Source organism: Rhizopus delemar, genomic scaffold, assembly GCF_000149305.1.
Source record: "Rhizopus delemar RA 99-880 supercont3.10 genomic scaffold, whole genome shotgun sequence".
Lineage (NCBI taxonomy): Eukaryota > Fungi > Mucoromycota > Mucoromycetes > Mucorales > Rhizopodaceae > Rhizopus > Rhizopus delemar.
In genome coordinates this window covers 527911-555642 of record NW_027137836.1, presented here as the reverse complement: position 1 = coordinate 555642, position 27732 = coordinate 527911, and the positions used below count along the sequence as shown (strand labels likewise).

Here is a 27732-nt window from a genome sequence, read left to right as displayed (position 1 = left end):
TTTGTTTGGTAGAAATACAATTAAAATGAAAAACGATGCAAGTATATTTTGCAGACGATTGTTTTTTTTTATTCGTTAAAGATGTTATTAGAAGGGCCAAAGGCAACGTTGGGTTTACTAAGTGAAAAAAGTTAATGCTCCAAACGTTTATTTAAAACTATTTTTTTGTTTTTGTTTACCATGTTCTTTGAGGAGATTTTCTTCCGATTTCAATGAGTGATTCAATATCTTCAGAGTCCATCTTGAAATAAACAAAGTTTGCTACAATACGTGATTCGGTGATAGATTTAGGAATGACAGAATAACCTCTGTTAACACCAAAGTTAAGTACAACTTGGACAGGGGTCTTGTGATACTTTTCAGCGAGCTTAAGAACAAGAGGATGCTCAAGTATATTGATAGCATTGTTTCTGTAGCCTGGGTTACCCAAGGGAGAGTAAGCAGTCAAAACAATATTTTTCTTGTTACAATATTCGAGTAATTCTTCTTGAGGTAAACAAGGGTGAATTTCGACTTGGTTTACGGCAGGAGGAATTTCGCATTGGCTCAAAAGCTCTTCAAGCATGGGGATAGTAAAGTTAGAAACACCAATTGAGCGTGCCTTGCCGTCCTTTACGAGCTTTTCCATTTCTCTCCAGGTATCAATGATAGGAACATTTGTAACTTGCATATCACCATTTTCTTCCATATCTTTAAACTCGTATCCTTTAAACTCCCAAGAGAATGGCCAGTGAATCAAGTATAAATCAACGTAATCCATTTGTAAGTTTTTCAGGGAGCGTTCAAACACTGGGCGAACATGTTGAGGCTCATGAAAGTGTTGCCATAACTTTGTAGTGATGAAAAGTTCTTCACGAGGCACGCCCTCTTCTTTGATAGCCTTCCCTAAGGCTTCTTCAGTTTGATCTATTTATACCAATATTTATCAGCACATGAATTGCAATGCATAGCGTTGGTACGTACACATATAGGCAGTATCAAAATGTCTATATCCCGCCTTCAAAGCAATTTTGGTGGCATTATAGACCTGTTCAGGGGCGTCATGGCCACCAAAGGTACCATAACCAATCAAAGGAAAAGCATGACCGTTGTTAAGCTATGAAAAAGATGTCAATAGATAAGCTTCAAACTACCCTATCGTCTTCTTACTTTTATTGAAGGAATACTAGACATTTTTAAGAAGTTACTAGAAAAAAAGATGCAAATGATATTTTGCAATTTATTGCCCGAAAATTACTGTAAGACAGCCGGCAGAAATTAAAAATGTATCACACACGTCTTCCTCGGAAAAAAAAGAGCGTGTTTTTACAGAAATGATACATGCCTTACTTTTCCGAGGAACATCAATGTAAGCTATTTCTGGTTGATGTCTGTTTCTCAGCTAATCGATAAGATATTCCACACAAGTGGGAGGTTAAAAAGAAGTCGAGAAATTTTGATTGGTCAATTGAGGAAATTAACTAATTTCGGTCAAGATAAAATCGAAGGAAAAGTCAAAAGTTCTTCTTCATAGACAGACAGCGCTCAAAGAAAGAAATTGATTACATAATCTATCACTGTCAACATTTTTGAGACACTTGATAGCAATTTTTATAATACAGAATACCAATGTGCTGCCGTTATAAAGGTTTTATTTTGACAGTATGCTTTAGCTTTGATCAAATTTCTCTAAATAGAGTCAAGAAAAGATGAATATCGAGGAACATGGATATGTCTGGATCTTATTTTTTGTATGATTTCTTACTACGTAATGTCTGTGAACCAGGAATAATTTCTTGGCCACATAATGGAATATTAGCAAGTATTTGGTATTATCACATACATACACGGAGTAAGGGAAAAATGTAATAATTAACAATAGAGGTACTTACGCCTTTAGAGTTATTTACATTTAACAGTTCCATAACATCATCCTTTCCAAGCGACGGTCTCTACTGATTTTCTTTCCGAATTATCAGTTTCACCAACGCATTATCTGTTACATACGAGCATACCACTTTGAGAAATTCAAATTCGATAGCAAGTCAGGGCAATTGAGCAGTTAGGTTTGATGTATTAAAGAAATATAGTTTAACCATAGCGTAGATCAGTAGTACTTCGTTTGCTACATGTCGATTTATTTTCACAGAAAACAAAAGCGATTTTTACGTGTCTAATTGAGCTATATTTTTATATGATATGCTCGATTTAGTGTAGTACATGTTTTTATTTAATCCAATTGTCATTATTGAGCTTACTGATTAAATCATGACTATTGCATGATGCTGTGTAAAGTATAAAATAGTGATTTGAGAGTGCTTCTCCTGTTTTGCATGCAATACTGTTGGTCCTTTGCTTTTTTTCATGAAAACTTCATTACCAATCTCCATATATGGTAAAAAAATACAATAGACAGACTTCGCACTAAAAAAGTATTGTTATGCAAACATAAGGATAAGGCTTACATTATTGGATAAAATTCAATCAATGAAAACCAATAAAATCCCTATGCTTCTTTTGTATACAAATAGTATAGTATATTTTGACTACTTGTACCAGTTTGTCATATTATGCTTTCTTTGAGCTCAACATATAATATGCATATCTGCATGTTAATGTTGTAGTCTTAAAATGAATTCTACCCTTGATCTTACAATAGTTAGCCGGATGGCCAAATTGCCTTGTCTGCTTGTTAATAGCTGAAGAAAAAGATAACCAAACTTTCATTTGCTTACTATAAGCAGCGATTTTCCATGTAAATTGTTCTATTGAGTTGACAAAAGAATTAAAAAGACTTAAATATGCGAGCCATGAATATGAGGATAATAAAATAGATAAAAATGTATGTCCTTGGCTATATATTTTTGATATAACAAGACGTCAGTAGCATGCATTTAAAAACAATATCAAAGGATCCGAATAAGATCACGCAATCATTTTTTGTGTCCCTTTCTACAAGAAATCGCTCAAAATCCACAACAAAGAAATAAACGTACAAATTACTTCAAGCAGCTGATTAAAAGCAAGTTGACTATTGACAACTATATTAATGAAAACTACACACAAGTTCTATAGAGGCAGTCAGATCTACAGATTATGGCAGATGGTTTTGTTAACTGAGTTAGGGTCATCTAGTCCCTATGTAGCCAGCAAATTGTTCAATATTTAGAACTACTTTCAAACCCATAAGAATGATAAATTTCTGCTGTTTCTTTGTATATCAAATAGACCTTAAGCAAGGTTAATAGAGCATGGGCTTACTTGCAAGTATGCTTGAATACAATGCTAGATTTTCTTTTATATCTTATTTAATAGCATGTCATATGTAATAAACCGCAGTACTATACCCATCCTGAGTCATTGCAAATGCTCTTTACTTTTTTTCGTATCCAATAAAATTATAGATGATTCATCTTTATGTGCACCCCTATCTCGGTGGCTTATGCTATATAAACAATCGAAAGCCAGCATTCAAAAAAAATTAACGTCAAAATCTACTTTCTTCTTTCTCCTTTAGAAAACCATGTCTTTGGCTGACTGTAAGTTTCATTCATTTCATTAGATGCATTTTTTAAACTTCTTTTTTTTTAATGCTAGTGTCTGGTCAATTCAAGTAAAGAAAAAACGAATTTTTTTTATTCATTAAAAGTAACCTGTTTTATTTAGCTTCCCTAAGGAAGAAGAAAAAATCATTGAATTCTGGAGAGAAATTGACGCTTTCCAAACCTCTTTGAAATTAAACAAAGACAAGCCTACCTTTTCTTTCTTTGACGGTCCTCCTTTTGCTACCGGTCTTCCTCACTACGGTCACTTATTGGCCGGTACCATCAAGGATATCGTCACTCGTTATGCTCACAACACAGGTCATAATGTTGAGCGTCGTTTCGGTTGGGATACGCACGGTCTTCCTGTTGAATATGAAATCGATAAAAAATTAGGTATCACTGGTAAAGATGATGTGATGAAGATGGGTATTGACAAGTACAACGCCGAATGCAGAGCTATTGTCATGAGATATTCTGGAGAATGGCGCAAGACGGTCGAACGTATGGCTCGTTGGATTGATTTTGATAATGATTACAAGACCTTGAACCCAACCTTTATGGAATCTGTCTGGTGGGTGTTCAAGCAATTGTTCGAGAAGGGACAAGTTTACCGTGGACAAAGAGTAAGGATCTTTTATTAAATTACCTCAACAAGCGACTTAGTTCTATTATAGGTTATGCCTTATTCAACTGGTTGTACAACTCCTTTGTCTAACTTTGAATCTTCTCAAAACTATAAGGACGTAAATGACCCTGCCGGTAAGAGATAGCTTTAATTGAATGAAACGTGTTAAACTAACGATTGGCACAGTTGTCATTGGTTTTCCTTTGGTCAGCGATCCTTCAACCCAATTATTAGCTTGGACCACAACTCCCTGGACATTGCCCTCCAACTTGGCTGTCTGTGTTCATCCCGAGTTTGAATATATCAAGGTTCATGATGAAGCATCCGGTCATAATTACATTTTGATGGAAAAGCGCCTTAATATGCTTTATAAAGACCCCAAGAAGGCCAAATTTACCATCCTCGAGAAATATAAGGGTAAAGATATGTTGAACTGGGAATTTGTTCCCATGTTTGACTTTTATGCTGAAGAATTGAAGGGCAAGGCTTTCAAGGTCTGTGTTGATACATACGTTACTGATGATTCAGGTACTGGTCTTGTTCAGATGGCTCCTGCCTTTGGTGAAGACGATTACCGTGTATGTGTTGCCCATGGTGTCATCGATACTGATGGTCACTTGCCTTGTCCTATCAATGATTCTGGTATCTTCACAGCTGAAGCTGGTCCTTACGCTGGTATGTATTTCAAGGATGCCGATAAGGTTATTCAAAAGGATATCAAGACCAAGGGTCGTATGATTGTTCAATCTCAAATGATGCACAGTTATCCCTTCTGTTGGAGATCCAACACTCCATTGATCTACAAGGCTGTTCCTGCTTGGTTTGTTCGTGTTGCTCCCATTGTCGATAAGATCTTGGCTTGCAACAATGAAATGAGATGGTAAGAATGCAATTTACGTTATATATGCTGTGATGCTTATCGTTATGTAGGGTTCCTTCTTTTGTTCAAGAAAAGCGTTTCGCCAATTGGATTGCCAATGCCCGTGACTGGAACGTCTCTCGTAACCGTTACTGGGGTACTCCCATGCCCATCTGGGTTAGTGAGGATTATGAGGAAGTGGTCTGTATTGGTTCCATCGCTGAGTTGGAAGAATTGAGTGGTGTCTCTCCCATCACTGATCTTCACCGTGAAAGCATCGATCATATTACTATCCCCTCTAAAAAGGGTAAGGGTGTGCTTCGTCGTATTGAAGAAGTCTTTGATTGTTGGTTTGAGTCTGGTTCCATGCCTTATGCTCAACAGCACTATCCATTTGAAAATGCCGATAAGTTTGAAAAATCCTTCCCCGCTAATTTCATCTCTGAAGGTATTGACCAAACTCGTGGTTGGTTCTATACTCTTTTGGTCTTGTCTACTCACCTTATGAATAAGCCACCTGCCACCAATGTCATTGCCACCGGTCTCGTGTTGGCTGCTGATGGTAAGAAGATGAGTAAGAGTCTTCGCAATTACCCTGATCCTACTATTGTCATCGATAAGTTTGGTTCTGATGCTCTTCGTCTTTACCTTATCAACTCTCCCGTTGTCCGTGGTGAAACTCTGAAATTCAGAGAAGAAGGTGTCAAGGAAGTGATCAGTAAAGTCTTTTTGCCCTGGTACAATGCCTACAAGTTCTTCCTTACTCAAACCGCTGTCTTGAAAAAGGAATTCGATTATGGTTTCCAATATGACGCTCACATTAAGAAATCCGAAAATGTCATGGATCGCTGGATCTTGGCTTCTTGTCAATCTTTGATTAAGTTTGTTCGTGAAGAAATGGCTGCTTACAGACTTTACACTGTCGTGCCTCGTTTGTTAGCAATGATTGATGATCTGACTAACTGGTACGTTCGTTTCAACCGTAGAAGATTAAAGGGTGAGAACGGATTGGAAGAAGCCAAATTTGCCATGAACACGTTGTATGAAGTTCTTTTCACCTTGTGTCTTACCATGGCTCCCTTCACTCCTTTCTTGACTGAAAACATGTATCAAGGTCTCAAGAACTTTGCTCCCAAGGATCCCAACGTGGTCGATGACCGTTCTATTCACTTTCACGAATTCCCTCAAGTTCGTCAAGAATACTTTGATCCTGACATTGAACGTGCTGTTAGCCGTATGCAAGCCGTCATTGAATTGGGTCGTACGATTCGTGAACGTAAGAATATTTCTCTCAAGACACCTCTCAAGGAACTCGTTGTCATTCATAGCGATGCTCAATACCACGATGATGTCAAGGCTCTCCAATCTTATGTCTTGGAAGAACTCAATGTTCGTGAGCTTATTATCACTGCCGACGAAGACAAGTACGGCGTCAAGTACAAGGCCGAAGCTGACTGGAAGGTCATGGGTCAAAAATACAAGAGAGACTCCATGAAGATCAAGAAGGGTCTTCCTGATATTACTAGTGAACAAATCAAGGAGTTTGCTAAAACCAAGGAACTTGTTGTTTCTGGTATCAAGGTCACTGATGAAGACTTGAACGTCATCCGTTACTTTGACGCCGGTGCTGACAACGTGTATGAGTCCAACACTGACAAAGACACCTTGGTCTTGATGGACGTTAAGCTTTACCCTGAATTAGAAGAAGAAGGTATCGCTCGTGAAATCATTAACCGTGTCCAACGTTTAAGAAAGAAGGCCAATTTACTGCCTACAGATGATATCAGTGTCTATTATAGATTTGCTTCAGACCTCCCTGCAGAATTTGAAAAGATCATCAAGAACCAAGAAGCTGCATTGGTGAAGGTTCTCAAGAAGCCCATGGCGAACCACAAGGATAAGGTTGTTACTGAAGTTCTTATCATTGAAGAAGAACAAGAAGTCAATGGTATCAAGTTTGACCTTGTTTTTGCCAAATAAATTAATAAATTTTTTTGAATGTAAAATTATCCTTTCTTTCTTTTATAATTATGAAGGGCGATTGCTTAATAAGCAGAGATCTACCTTTTACACCTTACGATGTCAAATGGTTTCCTTGTTCTTCACGTATTTGTGTAGTTGGAGCTACAAAACAAGGAACAGGTCATGTTGCAATTTATGGCATGTCAGGCAAACAACTTGAACTCAAATCAGAGGTACGATAAATTGACATTTCTATTCCCAATCACTCTGAAAAAAAAAACATACTTTTTATTAAAGACAGAAACAAATGCAGTAGCAAGATGTACCACTATTGTAGGGCAAGCACGTCATTTAGCAGTAGGTGATTTTGAAGGTCAAATTCAAACTTGGTAAGGACAAAAAAAAAAAAAAAAGAAAAATCAAATGTACGCGCTTTTAAACTGTGTGTGGCGCCCCTAACAAAGAAAAAAAAATAATTAGGGATCCTCAAAAACTCGATGTTCCTTTAACCTCTGTCAAAGGACATGAAAGCATCATCAACTGTATCGATAGTTTGAACCATGCGGGAGAACCAGCCGAGATCGCAACCGGCAGCAGGGATGGTTGTGTTAAGGTGTGGGACATGAGACAGCCTGAAAGGGCCGTTTTGACCATAAGATCCAACCAAGTGTCGAGAGATATTTGGGCGACTGTGTTTGGCTGGATCCGAGGACACAAGGTGATTGCGGTTGGGTATGAGGATGGGACGGTTCAGTTGTTTGATGTGAATGGGTCACAGTATGTATGGGAAACGCACGTCGAAGGCGGTGTGTGTTCTATGGATTTCAAAAAGGACAGTTTGCTGATCAGTACCCTGTCGGGCGCTTATGTCATCCATGTCGAATCAGGAAAGACAACAAAAGTGGATGTAAAGGATGAAAAGAAGAGGTCACAAGCATGCTCATCCATTTTTATAGGTTGCTCAAGAGACCACATTGTGGAGTATTAAACATCTGCCTGGAACCGATTGGTTTGCGATTGCAGGTGGTGATGGAACCCTGTCCACGTACAGTGCCAGTAGGCCCACCGTCGCAGAAAACACATTGAATTTATCGAGACATCCTGTCACTTCCTTGGACTGGAATAAAGACAAGAAAGGGTTGTTTGCTTGTGGTGCATTTGATAAAACAGTAAGGATTGGTATGATTCAATAAAAAGAAGGCTTTATTTATTTTTTATGTACTTGTTTCCGACACATATTTAATTCATGCTCATCTGCTCCAACCATCTTTTCTCATTCTTTTCGCTATCAGAGTTGCTTTTAGTATCCTTTGAAGCCTCAAACCTTGTTTTGTTCTCTTTAATTCTTTTCATTTCTTCTGCAATACCAATCCTTAAATCCAAGTCTACTTTTTTTTAACTCCTTCGGCTCCTTTGTTCTGTGTAGTGCCATAATAGCAGCTTCTTTTGATGCTTCAGTACGAGAACGATTGAATTAATAGTCGACAAGCTTTGATCAGATATTGAAATGTTTCACTGATGAAAGCTGTTTTCTTTTTCTGAGTCAGACATGACACTACCTTGAAACTTTTATATCTTTTTAGGGCGCTCTTCAACATTAGCCGCAGAGTGTAGTAAAACCTAAAGTTTTTCCGTTTGCTACATGTTTTTCTGGCAGTTACCAGCGACCTTCCATTCATGTTTTATAATTTACTGCAAAGATCTCGATATTCAATGTATCGTTTACCTCGAGATTTCATTGGCTGAATCAAATCATTCAGTAACCTTTCATTTCGTTTTTGAACGTTTATACTCTCTTTGCTTTTTTTTTTTCATTATTTCAAAGTCTTTTCTTTCAGGGCCTTCTAGCTGGTTTGCTTGTGGTGATGAACGTTTCCATACGAAAGCCAATCCTTCCTCTTCCCAAGTAAATCGCAATTTGCACGACTACAAAGTCTATCTACTTACCCTACGGCTTTTTCTTTGGGCTGCTTCAGGTAAACTGGGCATGGAAAGTTGGTTGATGAGAGAAAAAGACGATCGATCTAAAGCTACAAGCATGCTGTCCCCAAGCAAATAAACCCGAGGCGACTTTTTATTTCAATCGCTTTGTGCACATGCCCACTGTGAGCATCATACTCGAATTTCTTTATCGTGTGATAATAGCTTGAGCTTATATTCATTCAGACAATGCTTTTTTTTTTTTTTTTTTGAAAAAGAACAAGTTCTATTAAACAATCCATTTTATTTCTATTTTTCTAAATTCTTCTATCCAAGACACTGTGCAATTCATTGGCAGGTTGACTCAATGTACTGATCAATTTACGAGCAGGTGCCTCAATCACACCCACCACTTGAGCACGTAATTGATCCAAGGAGGGCAAGTCCACCACCTTCAATACATCGGATTGGGTGAGCAAGAGGTCATCCAACTTTCCACCCAAGAGTAGCAACTTTTTGTTTTTGGAGAGCAATTCGACTGATCTTTTCAACACGTCCGTGCTATCATCCGCGTTACTGTACAACACACAACTAGGTCCGGTCAAAAGAGGCTGCAGGTTGCAGTATTTCGTGCTGCGTAAGGCGGCAGAGAACACACTGGGACGCAAGACGGTCAGGGTAGCGTTGCTGCTGAGATCTTGTCGAATCTGTGTGAATTCTTTGACAGTTAAATTGTTGTGTTGAAAGACAAAGACGGCACGATGGTTTTGAATGATGTCATTGTATTGATTGTAAAGATACGTACGACGAGGAGGGTGAACGGTGGCTTTCTTTGAGGCGTCTATGGAGTATGAGTAAAGAATAAAAAAGATAATTTGGATATTTACAGGTACGAATGGGTATGTTGATTGGTTTTAAATTACAAATCAAAGAATGACTGACTACAAGTAAATTTTACTGTAAGAAAGGGATGAATCGCTGTGGTTTTTTCTTTTACATGATCTTAGTGACATTTTGATAGAAAAGAGGGTCTTTTTTTTTTAGACATGGACCTTGAAAGTCACAGCTAGCGGACTTGGAAAAACCAAGGCAAAAGAAGTATGAGCAGAGCAAGTAATATGAAGAAAAGCAAAATAAAAATGGAGTTGATGAAAGTAAAAGATGTTTACAGATAAAGCGAATGAAATACACATTTCAGCATTGTTTGAAGCTCATGTGGATTATATATGAAGGAGCAAGACAAAAAGAAGTACACAGATCAACTGTTTGTCTGCATTCGGTCGTTGATTGAAATTTTCATTCTTTTTTCTTCTTTACTCTTCTTTTTCATTCTTTTCTCTCTTTATTCAATACAAAGCACTTCTTTTCAATGACTCGTAAGTGTCTCTAAAAAGATTAAAATCAAATGATTCAAAAATTTATTCTTTAAAGGCGGCAATCAAAGAGAACAAGCACGTTTAAAGAATCTTAAAAAGAAGGAAAAAGAAAATAAGGGAAAGTCAAATCATAATGGCATGTCGGTTAATCAAAAGAAGGAAAGGTAAATATCGAGTCAATAAAAGTGAAATACTCAATCGATTTAATCAATAGTGATGCTGCCATCATGCGCGCTAAACAAGAAGCTGCTTTAGCAAAAAAACAAGCCGAGGCTGCTGCTGGCGTAAAGAAAAAATAACCTTCCAATGTAAATTTAGAACAGAAAAAAAAAAAGAGCCTATACATGTTTTTTCCTTTTTTTTTATATAAAACAATCATCAAGAGAAGAAAGAAAGAAAAAGTAACTAGAAGATAGTGTTGCCTTGATTACATTGTTTCATATGTGTGTATGTGCGTATATGTTGTCTATGTCTCACGTTCTATAGAAAAAAAAAGGGTTAACCCCCCCCCCCTCTTTATCCTATTCATCTCTACTCCTTTTCTTTCTTTTTCTCTTTCTCCTTTTAATAATATGCTTAATTTAATACAAAACTTGTTCAATAAAACCAACATGGACCCAGGCAAAGAACAATTCAAAAGTATAGAAACTAATAACAATGAAAGCGCCATTATTAATTTATCTTTTTCCCCCTTTTTTTTTAGTCACTTTAAATGTTTATGATATAGTAAATACTTATAAACCACACATGCTCTTTTTAACAAAAATTAGTTGAAACCTAGTCTTCTTACACACTTTGGTTATGTTGTGGGCATCGGTAATAAGATGAATGATAGACAGTGATTTAATTGTTTCTTTGGATGATAGGTGTCTATCACACAGGCATTGAAATTGGGATGCGAGAATACTGTTTTGCAGGACATGATTATGAGAATGCGACTGGCGTATTTGTCATTCAGCCTAAATTTACGCCTAATGATTTGATATTCAAGTAAGCTAGGATATAGACACGATGAGATTCTGATTGTATAATAGACGTTCTATTCATATGGGATACACAAAATTAAATCAAGAAGAGATAGACAAGGTGATAAAAGAAATATCAAATGAATACATTGGACCTTCTTATAGCTTATTAACAAGGTACATCTATCGCATCATTCTATGATGATTAACACGATGCTTAGGAATTGTAATCATTTCTCTGAAGACCTTTGTAGAAGGCTGACAGGAAGATCCATACCTGGCTGGATTAATCGTGCAGCTAAATTAGGTACTATTTTCCCGTGTGTCATACCCACTATCTGGATCGATCCCCCTGAGACTACAATTGGCAAGTAAAACACTGTGGGTTTTTAAATAAAAATTAACCCAGTGTATTCTAGTTCCCGATAGTAGTGTGACATTATCAAAAGTAGAAGAAAAGGACACGTTGTGAATAAAGGTGACAGAGAACGCGTTTATGTTTAGATGATTTAAAACTCATTGTGATTAAAGAGTGCATTGAGCTGAAGATGGTCAAGTTGTGTGTACAAAGACCTTTTATAAGACACTCGCATGAAATACACGATTTGAATTAATTTAAAGTGACATTAAAACACGTGCTGAATTCTAAATTTCTATTCTTTCCCTATCCTTTTCTCTCTTTCTTTTTCACTTTACACTATGCTCGCAGTCAGTGAACAAAATGAGCCAAGGGCTTCTCGAGAGTATACGGCACCTATCGAAAGCAACAATAACAGCCAAGATGACCAAGTGATTTCAACTTTAATTAATCTTGAAGTAAGCATAAGAATAACAATGTTGACTTGTCAAAAGATAACAATAAGCAATCCAGGGTGGATTTCAATGTCTGCTGGATAAAGTAAAAGGTGATATGCAAGCCGCAAAGGATGTTTCATTATTTTTGAAGAAGAGAGCGGCTATTGAAGAAGAATATGGGAAACAAATGATTAAGCTGGCTCAATCGATGACCGAATCATTTGATAAAGGACACAGTAATAATCTTAGGTAAAGGATAGGCTCAGTTGTAAATCATACTAAAAAGTAAATAGATCGTATGGAACCACTTGGTTATCCTTTCTTAAAGTGCATGAGAAAATTGGAGAACAGCGTATAAAATTTTCAAGTGATATTACAGAAGTATCGGATGATATACAAATTACCTATAAAGACACTGAAAAGAGTAGAAAACAAGCCAAGGAATTGGGTGTACGTCATGAGAAGAACAGGGTAGATGCTGAGATTGCTTTGGAGAAGGTATGACATAGGACAACAGGAAAAGGCACTCATGAGAGTATTAGAGTAAACAAAAATATGAACAATCAAGTGAAGATTGGGAAAAGGCCATTTTGAATAGAAATCAGAATGAAACAGATCCAAATGCAAGAAAGACGGGTTTATTCAAGAATAACAAGACACCTGCTCAAGTAAATAGGAGGGGTGGGTGATGATCTAGTGACTTACTTTTATTCTAGTTGAAGAAAATAGTCGATGATTCATGTGCCAAAGCCAATTTGGCCCAATCGACTTATAAATCTCAATTATCATCTACCAATGCAGCCAGACACGAATACTTTTCAGCCCATCTTCCCTCTGATATCTCCACTTTACACAATTTAAATAATGAATGTTGTGCAGCCATCAAGTATCAATTGGCACGTTATGCCTACATATTTGAACTTGCACTGATACAAGATGGATTGGCATTGGATAATGACGAAGGAAACGGACTGAGATCATTGACTGAGAAAATAAATCACAACAAAGATACAGAAGAGTTGGTGCAAGAGTTTAGTAAACGAGCTCAAGCGATAAATAAGGAAGATATTCCCTATAAAGAATACATCATGGTAAGCTCAATTCATCACTATTCAACCACAACCCATCTTATGATTGATAGTCTTCAACAGCCATGAGTATATTAAAGCCCAATCCAGTATTTGGTGTGCCACTGACTACCTTGATGGAAAGAGACAAACATGAGATTCCGTTGATAGTTACCAAATGTGTAGAAGCAATAGAAAATTATGGTTTAAAGAGTGTTGGTATATATCGTTTGTCTGGTACAAATACACATATACAGCGACTCAAGAATGACTTTGATTTTAGTAAGTGGGTACACTCTTGTGTCATGTTACTTACTGTAATGTAGATTGTGGAGAAGTTGATTTATCGACAGAAGATAATAGAGCTGATATCAATAATATCACAGGCGTATTGAAACTCTGGTTTAGAGAGTTGCCAGATCCTGTTTTCCCTAGATCATCTTATCAACATTTTATGAATGCTGCTAGTAAGTTGTCTCTTTTTATTCACTGTCACTTGCTAAATCATACAGTAGAGATTGAAAATGAGCGTATGAGAGTATTAGGTTTGCATACGATCATTAATGATTTACCAGACGCACATTATGCCACTTTGAAATATATTATGCGTCACTTGGACAAGTAAGACAGACTGTAGAAGATCAGAGCATGTACTGATCAAAATGAATAGGGTACAACAACATCAAGAGTATAATAAAATGAATACAAGTAACTTGGCAACCATATTGGGTATGTCGCTGATGGGTGGAGATGAAAATCATATCAAAATAGTTCAAACAGTTTTGGAAAACTATAGTTTAATCTTTGAACCAGACGAATAGTAGTCATTGGTTTATATACTTGTCCATCGACATACAGTATCTCCTCCCCCCCCCCCTTTGTACGGGTCCTGAATAGGTTACTAAATATTTCTCTGTTTGTATAAACCAAAATGATTTTCCATGCATTTATATTGTGCTTTTTATTTTTTTATTTCTTCTTTTTTTAAATCCTATTGTATGCATGACATCTACTTTACCATTCTATGTTGACTATTTACCACCTTCTTACTCTGCTGTCATGGCAGAAAAGGAATCATCTATTCACTGGGAAATCAATGTAAGGATATGCATGAGAGGAGCAACGATCGATTTCCGTGACATGTACTGAATAGATTCAAAAATCCACCTTGGAAGCACAAAGAATGCTAAAAATAATACAATTTCAAAGTGACATGTAAGTTGCAAGCAAAATAAAGATGGGTTGATAAACATCTTTTTAGGCTTCAATGGAAAAATAACTGTTTTTTAAAGAAATTAAAAGAAATAAGCTCTTCTAACGTGTAGATAAAGAAGGATACATTTTTGCAGGGAAAAATCTAATCAAAGAGAATAGGACGCAGGATGTCTTTAGTCATAAGCTGATACAAATGAATGATTTATTAGAAAACTTGATAAAAGAAGCAGAAGGAGCACTTTGTACAAGAATGAACAACCCAAGAAAAAAGAAAAGAAAACATAAGCCGGTGAATGACGCAAAGATGAAATGCGTCCAAGGCCAACAGGCACTGGATACGACGTTGAAAGAAGCAAAGCAAATCGCAGAAAAGACGGGAGGGTCGGCAAAAGAACACAGACCGTCTTTGCCTTTCATGATGCACTCTTATGCCATCTCTGCTGTCAAAAGGACCAAACGATTATTCGCCATCACACGTCAACTCAACCGATCGACTCAGTTACAAATGATGCTCTTGGCTACATGCCTTGTCATGTACACCTTCAATCCATACCGCTGTGCCTTTTGGACAAAAGGAAGCGATGGCATCTTGTGGAAGCCAAGGCACAGGATCCTCTTTGGATCAACAGGGGGTCCAGTTGCCCTTGTTCAATTTATTGTAAATAAAAAATCATAATGTCATCCCTTTTCCTTTTCTCTTTAGCTCAGCGGCCTGTTGACGCCTTTGCTCTTCCTTTTGTGCCTTGACCTGGGCCATGTATTCTTTTTTCCAAAGACCCAACTGTCCAAACTTTAATTTCGTCAAAAGGTCCATGGCTTGTCCCTTGCTGAGTGTTGGAGGTACATCCAACTTGTGTTTTTCAATCGCCTGTCTCTGCGCCTCCGACATGGGCATCTTTCGAAAAGGAGCGGTGCGTGCAAGTTGTCGAAAGATGTAACCGCTAGAAAATTTCTTTTGTACCCAGGTATCTGCTGCACGGATGGCGTCGGCCAAGTGATCGGATTGGAGTGGGATCCGATGGGGCTTTGCATAAAATTGGTTGTGTTCATACTTGAAATAGCCCTGCCAAATTCCTTTTGGGGGTCGTGTTAAAAAAGAAGAGAAAAAAAAACGCGTTGAGCATTTACCTTCATGAGAGTGTTCTAGTATAAGGTATCCTTTGGACAGGACGTGTAATACACATTTATCATCACCAATATGAACCCAGCTGTTCTTGGAAGCATCCTTGATCTCCACACGAGTAGACAAATCCGTCATCAGCTCTTGCAGTGAATCGTATTCCGTAATTCTAAGCTTCACAAGTGAATCGTCATCTTCTTGTTTTTCTTGATCTTCCTTTGTTTCTTTTTCAACTTTTTTCTCCAAAGCAAGTATATTTTCATCTACACACACACTCTTATTCAGATGTTGCCTAAATTAAATCATCTATTTACCACTTAATGATTCATCCATACTCAATCCTAATAATGTTGGTATAGTCACTAAGCCGGCTGTTCCACTTCTCTTGAAGTTATCTACAAAGTCTATAATCAAACAATCCTTTTTTTCTTGATGTAATCTTAAGCCTCTGCCAAACATTTGTTGAAATAAAGTGGCTGATCGTGTAGGCCTTGCCATTAAAATGCAATCGATTGATGGAATATCTGTTCCTTCTGTCAGAATCGCTAATTTTTTTTAAAAAAAAAATCGATCAATAGGTACACAGCATACGACTTGTTTGAATCTACCACAGTTGATTAAAACGGGTATTTTCCTCTTTTTAAAATCCTCCAAAATCTGATGTCGTGTCAAATCCGGCGTTTTACTTGTAATAAAATCCGCCTGGATGCCTTGCTGTCTGAACGCATTACATAGATCCTGGGTATGTTGAATATCCACAGCAAAGGCCAAGGTGGATTGTCTACCTGTCTCAGCAGCATATTTTCTCCAACTTGACACAATCACCTCGTTACGAACAGAGGTATTCACAGCCTGTGAGAGTTGGGTCAGGGCAAAATCAGCACCCGAGTGACGGACGTGGGAGAGGTCTACGCTGGTCTTGACCGTTGTGACCTTCATTGGACTTAGGTAGCCTCGTTCAATCAAGTCAAGAAAGTCAATGTGAAATGTGATTTTGTCAAACACGTCTGATAAACTGAGACCATCGTGTCTTCTGACGGTTGCAGAACAGCCCCAGACGAGAAGGTGTGGGCTATTAAAGTAATTCAAAATGTTCAAGTAGCTATCGGCCACGGCATGATGAGCTTCGTCAATCAAGATGGCTTTGAATAGTGTTGGATCCAAATTTTCAATTCTTTTCGAATTGTTTCTTCCAAGTGTTGGTACAGAGGCAATGATGACATCTGCATTATCGTAGTCTGCTACACGTTTTCCTTGATCTATCTCAACTATCTAAGTAGGGAGGAGGGAAATGGTCATTCGATGGACATCGTTTACAACTTTTTTTTTCTTACCAAATTTGGATTGTATCGCTTGATTTGATTATAAGCTTGGTTTAATAATTCCTGTCTGTGAGCTAATAAAAGTACTTTGGTTGCTTTGGGTGTAGGACACGGAATACACGGAATAAGATTCGACATGATCACCTTGATGGATGTACGTTTTATTATATTTCCTACTTTTTACTTGAACACTTACTGTCTTTCCACTACCTTTTATATAAAGTTATAAACATGGCTCGCATAGGACACTATACCACTTACCAACAGGTAAAGAAACAACTTGTTTGTAACAACCCGCCTTCAACTCTTTCAAAGAAGTCTCAATACATTCCTTTTGGTACGCTCTTAGGCTTGAATAGTTGCGAATGACTCTACTAATGGCTGTTCTTTTCACAAAAACATGACTTTTTGAAAACAGCATAAAAGTAAGAGTGGTTTTTTTTTACAACGAATTTGTACACTGGATTTTTTTTTCGCCCCCGACTTTTTTTTATGGACTCTTGAATTTTATAGACAAACTTTAAACAGCTTTTCTTGGCGTATCTTGTAATAAGATTCACATCAGATGATTTCTTTAGCCGTAAAACTTGATCGAATCCAATATCTGCAAAATTTTGGCTACGATGCGCCCTCTTGCTTTCATTGGTATGCATCCTACTGGTTTTGACAGGCTACTGTCCACTAGGTTTTATGAACACATAGGCCGCACTTGCTTAGAGTATGTATCATCGATGAATTGATTCATTGCTTTTCAAACAAAAGCTAGAGTGATCACAGGTTGAATGTATATGATGAGTATGTAATGCATCTAAAGGAGCCTCTACTAGAATCATTCGTGATCTGTCGCGTTTGCTATCAATGAAAAAAAAAAAAAAAAAAAAAAAAAAAAAAAAAAAAAAAAAAAAAAAAAAAAAAAAAGGCTCAATTATCATTGTTTAAAGAAAAAATCTAAATGTAAATTGGTATGCTCGTAAACCGTGTGGCCATTTGATGACAGAAAGAAGGCGCAATTTAAAAATCAGGATTGAAATGGGTTGAAATAAAAACTGTTTATATACGAAGGAAGAAATCGTAAAGCATGCTTATTTGCTCTAGTTTTGCTTCTTTTTTAAACCAAATTGAAACCCATTTGTCTTTTTTAATCCAAAGGCAAGTTTTTTAGGTGCGGTTGTTGAGCTCGTGTTCAGAGCAGGCTTTGTTTCAGGCACTTTGGTTTCGGGATGACTTGAAGTGATGCTGGCAGTGGTACTTGCAGTAGTGCTCGGTACAGTTCCTTCTGTTACAGTGCTCCATCCACCCTTACTATTTGTAGGTGCTTCATCCACAGGCTTAAAGCTCGAGCCACCTGACACGCTTGTCCATCCTCCACCCGTACTTGATGAGACAGGCACACTTGACCAACCTCCTTTGTTTTCACTCGTACTTGGCACCTTAACAGCAGAAGTCAACGGCAGAGCGGCAGGTGCAGGGCTCTTGGCTTCCCCGAGTTTCTTTTGGATAGCCTCTTGCATCCTCTTCATCTCTCTTTCTTCTCTTTTCTTTTCTCGATTCAGCCTCTTTTCTTTTTCTAATTGCTTCAGTGCTGAATTTCTTGTGGTTTCCTTCATATCTTTGAATCGCTGCCAAAGCATGCTTATTAAATCAATTGGAAGGACACGGTATGGTTCATTTACCTTTTTGTGATGATGATCGTAGCTTTGTAAATGTTGTTCATATTCAGAGATCTTATTGTATTGCTTATCACACAGTTCGCAATAAAATACTCGCTTGACCTGTTCTAACTCTTTCATGATCGCCTGTTTTTTCTCTGCTCTGTGTTCTCTTTCAATTTTTTGTACTTCTGTCTCCTCAAGTTGCTTTTCGCTATCCAACGCTTTTCTTTTTGCTGTACTAATAGTATGTGTCTCGTCATATTCTTGTGCTTTACCAATACCAAGAGTTTCATCTTTCAATTCAATTAATATAGGATCCACTCTTCCTAAAAAAAAAAAGATGAGCAAAACAGTCGTTTTGTATATAAACAACTGTTACCTTGACCATGAGAACCTAAACCTCTTCCAGCTTTCCAACCCATTTTTTCCATCATTTTATATCCAAGATTACTCTCGGGAATATGGGTTTCCATAGTGATCTTGGCTGTCTGCTGCCAGTCAATGTAACCAGTGGGCTGAGAAAAACGGTGCATTCCTTCTTGTTCAAACAAATCGTCGTCTTTTTGCATCTTTATTTTTTGTTCTTAAAAAAAAAAGAGGGTAAAATGATGTTTCTTCGACTTTTTTTTTTTTTGATTTCAACAGCTCTTTTTTTAATTGATGTGCATCTCACCTTCAATTATTACTCTTTAAACAAAAAAAAGAAAAGAAAAAAGCTCAGTGGACTTTTTTTATTATTGCACCCTGAGTTTTTTGAAATGAAAAATGCATAAATGTGGGATGTAAAAAAAAAAATATTTACTATAATTTTTTTTTCCCTACAAGAAAAGGCATTGTACATATTGGTTTCATTTTTTAAATGGTTATAATTAATAGCAGATGCATCTGCTTATAAGTAAGTCTCGTTAGACTATTGTAAAAGCGCTGTTATTATCATTCGATTTCTTTTTTCAATTTACTTTCATTTTATGAAGACTTTGCTTTTTTTTTTATGTATCTCTCTATACGTTTAACCTTTTCTTTTTTTTTTTTATTACTTTGAACCACTTACTAATGATATAATATCTTTGTTGATAACCATTTATACTATAATAGCATACACTTGTTTGTTGTTACATTTTTGAAATGAATGCCCTGACGTATTCTCAAATACTAACAACATGTAGTATCGGTTATCATTCATCAAGTGCTATTTAGCACAAAAGTTTAAAGGAAATGAAAGTATAGCCTTATTCTCTTCCTATAAATACATGTACTCGTTGCCTTTCATTATCCATTGGCTAATATAAATATCAATCAATCGAATAAGCTCTATCTCTTGAAATTAGTTTCCCGTAGAATGTAATGATGCAGTCAATATAATCATCAACTGAAGTAGCATGAGACGGTTTGAACAAGACAAAGGTCAAGTAAAGAGAATTTTTGTAAATAAATTGGCTTTTAATAGAAAAATCAAAAGAACATGTATGTTTATCTGAAGGGCTAATTTAAACTCTTTTGTATATGCATAGAGCCAGGCTTTTTTTTCTCAGGCACCTGCATTTTCTTTACTGAACAAGATGTAAAACAAATTTCTGACAGTATCTTTACAGCTCATGTAGAAAAAAAAGGGAGGAGGGGGTAAAAGATTAGTTGTTTCTATTAACAAGTATTGAATTCTTTCTTTTTGATTAAGCATGTATTGAGCAACTTTCAAAGTATAATTTTCCATCAAAAAGAAAAGCGATCAAGAGCTATACTCTATGGTAATTCATACTTTAATAGACTTCTAACAGTGTGGTATGAGCAATTCATATTGGGAAGTATTGCATAATGAAATACACAAGCTCAAACTTTTTTATTAAGGTATCCAGCCTCTTATCAAAGAAGCCATTTTTGAGAAACTAAAAGTCTCTTAAAATCATAACAACAAGATCTACTCTAGACTTGGCTACTTCCAATCGTTCAAACACCTTGTTCATTTGCTCAATCTCCTTCTTTTCTCCTTCCCCAAGCAAATCTGGATTTTCCATCACATCCTTTCTAGCAATCTTATCTACCAAACGCTTACGAAGCTTCAATTCTTGTCGTTTGCGTTGTTGAAGATTACAAATAATACGGTAAGAGTCCACAAGGACCTCTTGATAGCATTTTTCCAGGGGAACATACCAAAGATGAAAGCATCGACCAGGAGCACGATCGGCCGTTCTAGGTACCTCTTGAATTTCTACAAACCCCTTTGTTTTTAATAACGCTAATTTTTCTCTTGTGTCCTTGGCAGGAAGCATAGCCAACTTTTGAATTTGCGATTCATCCAGCTTGCCCTTTTCAATCAAGATCTTAAAGACACGACAGGTAGCCACACCGTAACGTTCACGAACAAGGCCTTCGATGATACGTCTCTTCATCGTATTTCTCAATTTTTCAAAGTTGACCGCATAATGATTTGCACCTCGTTCATCCTTTGACTTTATGAAACCTGCAGGGTCCATCTTTAATAAAGTAATGTAGCCTCGTACGATCTCTTGTAAACTGGGCTTTTTGTTGGGTTCTAATGGATCTTTGGGTAACACGATATCGCCTCGAGTCGCCACATCCGTTTTAGTAACCACATTTGCGATATGAACAGGTGTTGCAGAAGCTAATTAAGAAAGGTTAATCCAGCTTTTGAGACAAGCAAATCACGCTTACGAGAATCTTGTTCTTTTAATGTCTTCATCTTGTCTTTGCCGTATTCAAAGAATGCCTTTACTATTTGTCCAGCTGAGCGGTTAATACGTTCAGTAGCAAAGTCAATAATAGCATCGTTTCTGAACAACATGTTGAATTTATCGTAGTTTACTGAGAAAAATATTTTTTCATCAATTTCCGCTTCTTCTTCTTCCATTTCTTGACCAACTTCACTTAAAGCAGCACGCTTTTTTTTTACGTTAATCAAGTTGTTTACAACTTTAGTATTTTACCTTTCTTTGATAATCCATTGGATCGACTACTTTACGCTTCATACCAATGATTTCATCTGTTCCATATTCGGCATCAATTTGTGCTTGTGCTGATAATTTGGCGTTGGCAATATCTTTAGATGTCATGATTGTATATTTCTCATTCTCTTTTTCAGTGGCAGCCAATAAACGATCCATGGTGGAACGACTGTGTTCTGGTAGGGTCGCTTTTATGTGCTGATTGACAACAAGTTGTGTAAAGGATTGCCTGAATTTATCCAATTCTATTAATATATAAGTAAAAGAGGGTATAGATAAAGTCTACAAGATATAACATACGTCCTCTTTTTACATTTTGTTTCGCCCATTGCATTACGCCTTTCATTGTCATTCTACCGTTTAAAAACAAAAGTTTACAAATCGTTTCAGCCTAAGGATGTACAGCTCAGTATCAACTCTTTCACTTGATTTGCATTCTTACTTCTTTTCCATATCTCTCATCCACATCACGAAGAATAGATCCCATGCGCAAACGCATCATGATTCTTTCGGGATCAATAGAATAAAAGGTGGGTTCTATTTTGCCTTCAGGTGCTTCAGAAAAATAGACGATGCTGTGCTGAACAAGAACTACAAGACTTTCTTTGACTTGTCTCGTAGATAATCCTGTGAATCGAATGATGTCTGGTAAAGCCAGACGACCTTTTAAAAGTAATTGACGTGCTACTTGCTATAGAATATAACTTAGAAAAGCTCGTATAGTTCTTATTCTTCTTCTTACGGAAACAAAAGGACCAAAATCTTCCAAGACTATTTCTTTACATAAACGAGCTTGAAAAGACATTGTAATAAAATGTCAACACACGTTACCGAAAAAAAAGAGAGAGAGAGAGAGGAAGAAAAAATTTTGAGGCTTGGACCCTGCAAGAAAATTTAAAAGCAGGCGATCCGTGATTTGTCACACGTGTAGTTGGACACACAGGAAAGTTTATTACATTATGATACAAAATATATATAGGGTTGGGGTATGAAAGCTAATAATTGATACGAGCAAATCCAGGTCGTTCGAGTTTAACCTGTGGCATAGGATTCCTTACATCATCTGATATGACAAGTGTTTTAAGTGTCGTTTTAATCTCTTTAATTTGAATGCCTCTATATTGAAGTTCATCCTTTCCATCATCGGGCAATGTGGATGAATTACGGGGAGAAGAAGGTGAGGAGCTGTCTTCATCTGAACTACGACTGAAGGTCAAGTTGGAATCGACCGTGACAACCGCATCCTCTTTTTTTTCCTTTTGCTTTCTCCAAGAAAACAGTGAAAATCTATTTTTGTTTGTGGCCTTATTTTCAAGCTTTGAAAAGGGTTGCAAGATGGAAGCACTTCCCAAAGATAAAGAAGAAGGAGGACCTCCACCGGATGCAGATAGCTGAACAGCAGTGGCAATTACAGCAGACATGGATTCAATTGTCAAGTCGATTGATTTTTCATCTTCCTCTTCTTCTTCTTCTACATGTGTTGGTTCTTCTTTACAAGTTGATTTTATAATCGATGCATTTCCATTAGAAAGAGAAGATTCTGGTGCGCTGTTCAATTCAGTTTTACGAGTAAGAAACATGAGTTTTTAAAATAAAAGAAAACGGAGAAAAAGGGAAGAGAGAACAGTTTGGTCTTTTAATACTTTCAATGGAATTCATTCTAATTCGTGTAACATCGTGCACGAAAAGCAAAAACTCCATTTTATTACTGCTTCAAAGAATGCTATGCTTGTTTCAAGATGCATTTGTTTTTAATTGTATTCATGAAATATTTTTTTTTCTGTCGAATTTTATTTTAATTGCATTCAAAGTAAATGACAGCAACAATAAAAAAAGTTTTTCACGGTTGAATGGAAAAAAAAGCAATAATTGAAACTCCAAGTTCCATAAAAGTATTATAATCATCTGCTTTATACACTCATTTAGAACGGAAAGAGAAAAAAGAGTGCACATCTCTTTTATTGCCAATCACTTGAGTAAAACTTATTGTATAAAAGAGAATAAATGTTAACATGGCTCAAACATTTGAATATACTTGATTCTATTGTTTCCGCTTTGGACAAAAACAAAAAAAAGAGGAAAATAACAAACAGAGAAGAGAAAGAGAGGCCGATATTATGATAACATCCTCGTGGTTATTTGATTCACAAATATTATTAACATTCATGCTTCTTCAATTGTATATAAAAGGCTATAGCCTAACATCGTTCAATCACAGCTAATCTTTTTTTTTTTTTTTGAATAACAAATTTACCACAATGTTTTCACTGCGAATTTTCAAGTGTATATGACCACAGAAAGAAAGAGTTTTTGTACAAGTATCTGATCCCCTCTGCAAATAATCCTTTTTTTTATTAAATATGATTTATTTCGTACTTCTTTTTCATAAAAAGGCTTATTAACCATTATATTTTTTTTCTTGGGAAAAAGAGAGAGGGAACGATGTTTTCCTAGTGCATTCGCATCAAAAGGCTTTAAATTTTTTTTTTCTGAAAAAAGTAAAATTTCCTCTCTTTTTTTTTCTGCTTTAAAAAAATAAAAATGAAAAAGAAATATAAAACTAAATTTCCGGTTGTAAATTGTCAAATACAGTTATAATATACAAGTGAATATGCATGTATGTGTTTATTGATTATTACGTTTTTATAACAGGCTCGAATCAAAAAGATTATGCAATTAGATGAAGATGTTGGAAAAGTAGCTCAAGCAACACCCATTTTGATCTGTAAATTCGCAAAAAGAAAAATGTCTCAAAGTCCAAAAAAAAAAACTAAACACAATTTTAAATGATTTAGCCAAAGCATTAGAACTGTTTATGCAATCATTAATAGATCAATCATGTCAAGAATCACGTTCACGTAATGCCAAACGTCTGACTGTTGCTCACTTGTAAGAAATAAGAGTGAGAGAAGATAATTGTGCGCTAGATAACATTTTCTTATAGAAAGAAAACAATTGAAAAGGTAGAACAATTTGATTTTTTAAAAGATATCGTTGCAAGTATTCCAGATCCTTTAGAATCTAATGAAGAGGGTGGAAATCAAAAGTCTCGGTCGAGTAAAAGAAATACAGCAAAGATAAAAGAAGAGCAACCATAATTGTGCGCATACAATAAAAATTTGACACTTTGGTTATATTTAAACTCCTGCATTTATCTATAAAATAGCAAGATTTCATTCTCTTTCTCTGTCTCTCTTTTTTCTCTTTCGCTTGCAATGAATGAACAATCGCCCTTGATTGGATTTAAAGAAAAGAAGACTAGAAAAGACATTTATGCAAACATAAGCATTGCGCTCGGCCTTACTTTATTTGTAGGATTAATTGGGTCAGTGCTTGTTAGAATTCCCCTTAATGTCTTTACATATCATCCGATATTCATGACGTTCTTTATTGTTCTTATCACTGAAGGTATTGCCCTTTTACAGCCAACAAGTACAACTGAAGAAAAGAAGAAAGGGTTGAAATATCATAGCTTAATACAGTCCACAAGTTACATATTTGCTATCATTGGGGTTTCTTTTATTTTTTATAACAAGATCATCTCAGGGAAGGCACATTTTGAATCGTAAGTATTCAAATACCAAAAAAAAAGTATTTACAGTGTTATTACTAGTGTTCATGGTAAATTAGGGGTGTTTACATTTATCTTTCTTTTTGTTCAAGTGATCTTTGGTGTCACGATTGGTATGATACCTATCACAATTTATGGCTCAATTGATAAAGCAAAATCCTTATGGAAGTATCACCGAGTGCTTGGTTATACTCTTTTATTGTTCGTTTGGATCACTGCTCAGTTAGGTGTAAGAGCAGACTACATGTACAATAATATGTATAGTACCAATCTCATCTATCTCCACTGGGTATCTTTTATATTCGTATTCCTTGGTATTACTTACAGAACAAGAATCAGCAAGTGGGGTATTCAATCATTGTTTAACTAAATGACGTTATCAGGGCAAAATAAATAAACAGATCACCGATAAAGCACGTTATGCTGTGATACTATGATTTTATGAGATTCCTTTTTTGTATCGTATTATTTTCAAAATATATCACAGAGATAATACGGTGTATTTGTTCAACAACAGTACTAATATTCAATAAACTAATCAATATGGAATGGTATTTTTAATTTCATTTCAGTTTTATGATAATGTTCGCACTTTAAATTCAGATAGAATGAAAACACTTTTCAAACAAATGAACAAGAATAAATTGGATAGGTGAAAGAAATAGATGAAAGTAAAGATGACTGGATTAACATATGAAATAAGGCCGAGTCCCTTGGCATGATGTCTATTCTAAAATGACTCTGAATATCTGATGCAACCAAGACGATCTTCTGTAGTAACAGTCATACAAGCAGCTTGGATTCTGGGTTCAAGTGTCTAATGGAAAGAGTAGGTCTCTTTTAATATACTTTTTTGATTTTAGACTAGCATTTTTCAATTCGATTAAGAAAAGGAGCGTAAAGGGTATGGATAAATACTTATAATCACAAGTTTGGATAGCCCTGATTACATAATGAGAATGATGGATTTTACAATTGTGCGATTGTTCCTTTTTTTTTTTAGTCTCAGGTAGAGGGAACTCTTAATTTCACAACATCTCTTGGCTTTAAAGACTCCACTTTTAAAAGATTGATGATTCCAAGAGAGAAATGCAGCCAAAGAAATCAAGATTAACATCCATTTGTGTTGGAAGTTTTACTATTGCTGGAGTGCCCTTAACAGAACAAGCATCGGCTCTGATTTGATGAGAGTAACATGCTGCCTCATCGATAAACATATAGCTTTTCTGAAAATCCACACAGACAGTCTTCCATCCAGTTATTATATGGAAACAAAGTTGAATTGCTTTTACAGTTTCTTTTCTTCCTAGTGTAAGTGCGTGAGCTTTCCGACAACAGTATCACCTTTTCTTTCGTATGTTTCCTCCGCCTCACCTTCAGATAAGTCAAGGTCTTGAAACAGTTTGACATGCTCTCGTTTTGTCGTACTAACTGTGATACACGTTCTTTTACCAGTCGATTCTATGAGGAGATCAATATGTTCTTGTGCTATGGTTGTTTGATTTTACGGCTATATTGATCTCAGAGGGAATCCTTATGCAACCGATGGAGATAATAGTTCCATCGCATTCATTCCACAGTTTGAGTATCTTTTAAGCAGTAGAGCGTGAAATATAACAAGATTTTGTATGTTTTGAAATCGCACCATCCTCTTTGTATATAAATTGAATAAGCGTTTGATGTTCTCAAGTCCATATGCTTTATGAGCTAACTGCTAGTTATTAGCATCATTTTCGACCACAGTGGACCTTTCTTGGTTTTATTTTTCTATTTTAGCTTCAATTCGGAAGGATTCGGTTGTTATTAATGTCAAGCTTTCACAAACGAGATCTAACCTGTCCGATTGGAACTCTAGCCTTCGTACGAACGTAAATAGATTGGAATCCTTGGTTGTCTGATGGTGGCTGAAGGAAACGTGCAGCAGCCTCTTGGCGCTGTAGGCGTCTTTGGTTACGAGTTGCAATTAGATTGTCTTTAATACGTTGTATCTTAGCAGGTTCGTGCCAGGGAGCGGATTCGATGTTACTCATTTGGGTCATAGCTTCGGGGCTTCGGCAAGGGGGTTGTTGATTTAAACTGGGAAAGGGATCCGCAGTTTGAGTTTGTTGTAAAAGTTGTTGCTGGAGTTTATCAGTTTGAGAGCGAAGGCTATTAATTTCTGCTCTTGCCTGTTGAAGTTCTTGTGTCAAGCGTTGGATTGTATCAAGGAGAGTTTGCAAGTCGTTTTGACTGCTGTGAGTTGTTGGTGTGTGCGTATTGTTATTTTCTTGGAAAGATCTAGTTTCTTCTATGTCTGTCGGTGCCTGAATTTGCGATTGTTCTTGACATGAATCGTGAATAATATGCCTCATTGATGCTGCTTGAAAGCATTTGCCACAGCTAACGCAGCGGAACAAGAGGTGTGGTGGATCTGACTTGGTTGAACCATGTCGTCGGAAGTGACCTTGTTGATTACAGTTTGGGCATATTAAGCGTTTACGCTCTTTACTAAAAGTTGAGAGAAGAGAATCAACTTCCTCTGTAGACAAAGAATGGTTAGCTGATCCCTGAAGACCATTGGAGTCTATAGGCATTGGTTGATGATAATAAATGTCGAAATGAAGTTGTAGCTGTTGTTATGTTGTAGCGTAAAAAATCTAAGACGAGTGTTGAATTGTTTTCCAAATATAGTAAAAATTTAGGAAAGCGGAAAAAGCGCGCAAAATAAAAAATGGCATCCACAAATTTACAGTCAAAACCCAATATCCACCAACATCTGTTGCCGGCCACTGACAATCTCGCCATAGTGATTAGAGTGTT

General features: G+C 36.5%; 13 protein-coding genes across 13 annotated transcripts; 6 read left to right on the top strand and 7 right to left on the bottom strand.

The window, feature by feature from the left end:
* Positions 1-68: 68 nt before the first annotated feature.
* On the bottom strand, positions 69-1173 carry RO3G_12154 (uncharacterized protein; the record flags this gene model as incomplete). Its single annotated transcript, XM_067666738.1, has 4 exons — positions 69-117; positions 180-906; positions 964-1096; positions 1150-1173. 4 exons carry the CDS (start codon positions 1171-1173, stop codon positions 69-71), a joined length of 933 nt encoding a protein of 310 aa, XP_067522839.1.
* A 2329-nt stretch (positions 1174-3502) lies between these two features.
* Positions 3503-6988, top strand: RO3G_12153 (isoleucyl-tRNA synthetase; the record flags this gene model as incomplete). The annotated part of the gene is made up of 6 exons (XM_067666737.1): positions 3503-3518; positions 3577-3592; positions 3646-4147; positions 4199-4283; positions 4336-5029; positions 5080-6988. The coding sequence occupies 6 exons, from the start codon at positions 3503-3505 to the stop codon at positions 6986-6988; spliced, it is 3222 nt and encodes a 1073-aa protein (XP_067522838.1).
* Positions 6989-7170: 182 nt separating this feature from the next.
* On the top strand, positions 7171-8163 carry RO3G_12152 (uncharacterized protein; the record flags this gene model as incomplete). Its single annotated transcript, XM_067666736.1, has 4 exons — positions 7171-7203; positions 7268-7359; positions 7451-7877; positions 7927-8163. 4 exons carry the CDS (start codon positions 7171-7173, stop codon positions 8161-8163), a joined length of 789 nt encoding a protein of 262 aa, XP_067522837.1.
* Positions 8164-9207: 1044 nt separating this feature from the next.
* Positions 9208-9903, bottom strand: RO3G_12151 (mitochondrial 54S ribosomal protein uL10m; the record flags this gene model as incomplete). The annotated part of the gene is made up of 2 exons (XM_067666735.1): positions 9208-9731; positions 9888-9903. 2 exons carry the CDS (start codon positions 9901-9903, stop codon positions 9208-9210), a joined length of 540 nt encoding a protein of 179 aa, XP_067522836.1.
* A 356-nt stretch (positions 9904-10259) lies between these two features.
* On the top strand, positions 10260-10565 carry RO3G_12150 (uncharacterized protein; the record flags this gene model as incomplete). Its single annotated transcript, XM_067666734.1, has 3 exons — positions 10260-10266; positions 10322-10430; positions 10481-10565. The coding sequence occupies 3 exons, from the start codon at positions 10260-10262 to the stop codon at positions 10563-10565; spliced, it is 201 nt and encodes a 66-aa protein (XP_067522835.1).
* A 1576-nt stretch (positions 10566-12141) lies between these two features.
* RO3G_12149 (uncharacterized protein) lies at positions 12142-13914 on the top strand (the record flags this gene model as incomplete). Its single annotated transcript, XM_067666733.1, has 7 exons — positions 12142-12275; positions 12320-12524; positions 12569-12694; positions 12743-13117; positions 13168-13375; positions 13420-13714; positions 13764-13914. 7 exons carry the CDS (start codon positions 12142-12144, stop codon positions 13912-13914), a joined length of 1494 nt encoding a protein of 497 aa, XP_067522834.1.
* A 1064-nt stretch (positions 13915-14978) lies between these two features.
* On the bottom strand, positions 14979-17171 carry RO3G_12148 (uncharacterized protein; the record flags this gene model as incomplete). The annotated part of the gene is made up of 6 exons (XM_067666732.1): positions 14979-15382; positions 15437-15691; positions 15743-15973; positions 16115-16700; positions 16763-16824; positions 17012-17171. 6 exons carry the CDS (start codon positions 17169-17171, stop codon positions 14979-14981), a joined length of 1698 nt encoding a protein of 565 aa, XP_067522833.1.
* A 670-nt stretch (positions 17172-17841) lies between these two features.
* RO3G_12147 (uncharacterized protein) lies at positions 17842-18971 on the bottom strand (the record flags this gene model as incomplete). Its single annotated transcript, XM_067666731.1, has 2 exons — positions 17842-18728; positions 18782-18971. 2 exons carry the CDS (start codon positions 18969-18971, stop codon positions 17842-17844), a joined length of 1077 nt encoding a protein of 358 aa, XP_067522832.1.
* Positions 18972-20285: 1314 nt separating this feature from the next.
* Positions 20286-21521, bottom strand: RO3G_12146 (uncharacterized protein; the record flags this gene model as incomplete). The annotated part of the gene is made up of 3 exons (XM_067666730.1): positions 20286-21022; positions 21073-21298; positions 21345-21521. The coding sequence occupies 3 exons, from the start codon at positions 21519-21521 to the stop codon at positions 20286-20288; spliced, it is 1140 nt and encodes a 379-aa protein (XP_067522831.1).
* Positions 21522-22357: 836 nt separating this feature from the next.
* Positions 22358-22783, bottom strand: RO3G_12145 (uncharacterized protein; the record flags this gene model as incomplete). The annotated part of the gene is made up of 1 exon (XM_067666729.1): positions 22358-22783. One exon carries the CDS (start codon positions 22781-22783, stop codon positions 22358-22360), a length of 426 nt encoding a protein of 141 aa, XP_067522830.1.
* A 1249-nt stretch (positions 22784-24032) lies between these two features.
* On the top strand, positions 24033-24460 carry RO3G_12144 (uncharacterized protein; the record flags this gene model as incomplete). Its single annotated transcript, XM_067666728.1, has 3 exons — positions 24033-24087; positions 24194-24251; positions 24307-24460. 3 exons carry the CDS (start codon positions 24033-24035, stop codon positions 24458-24460), a joined length of 267 nt encoding a protein of 88 aa, XP_067522829.1.
* Positions 24461-24739: 279 nt separating this feature from the next.
* Positions 24740-25299, top strand: RO3G_12143 (uncharacterized protein; the record flags this gene model as incomplete). The annotated part of the gene is made up of 3 exons (XM_067666727.1): positions 24740-24927; positions 24976-25162; positions 25198-25299. The coding sequence occupies 3 exons, from the start codon at positions 24740-24742 to the stop codon at positions 25297-25299; spliced, it is 477 nt and encodes a 158-aa protein (XP_067522828.1).
* Positions 25300-26750: 1451 nt separating this feature from the next.
* On the bottom strand, positions 26751-27506 carry RO3G_12142 (uncharacterized protein; the record flags this gene model as incomplete). The annotated part of the gene is made up of 1 exon (XM_067666726.1): positions 26751-27506. One exon carries the CDS (start codon positions 27504-27506, stop codon positions 26751-26753), a length of 756 nt encoding a protein of 251 aa, XP_067522827.1.
* Between the last annotated feature and the right edge of the window lie 226 nt (positions 27507-27732).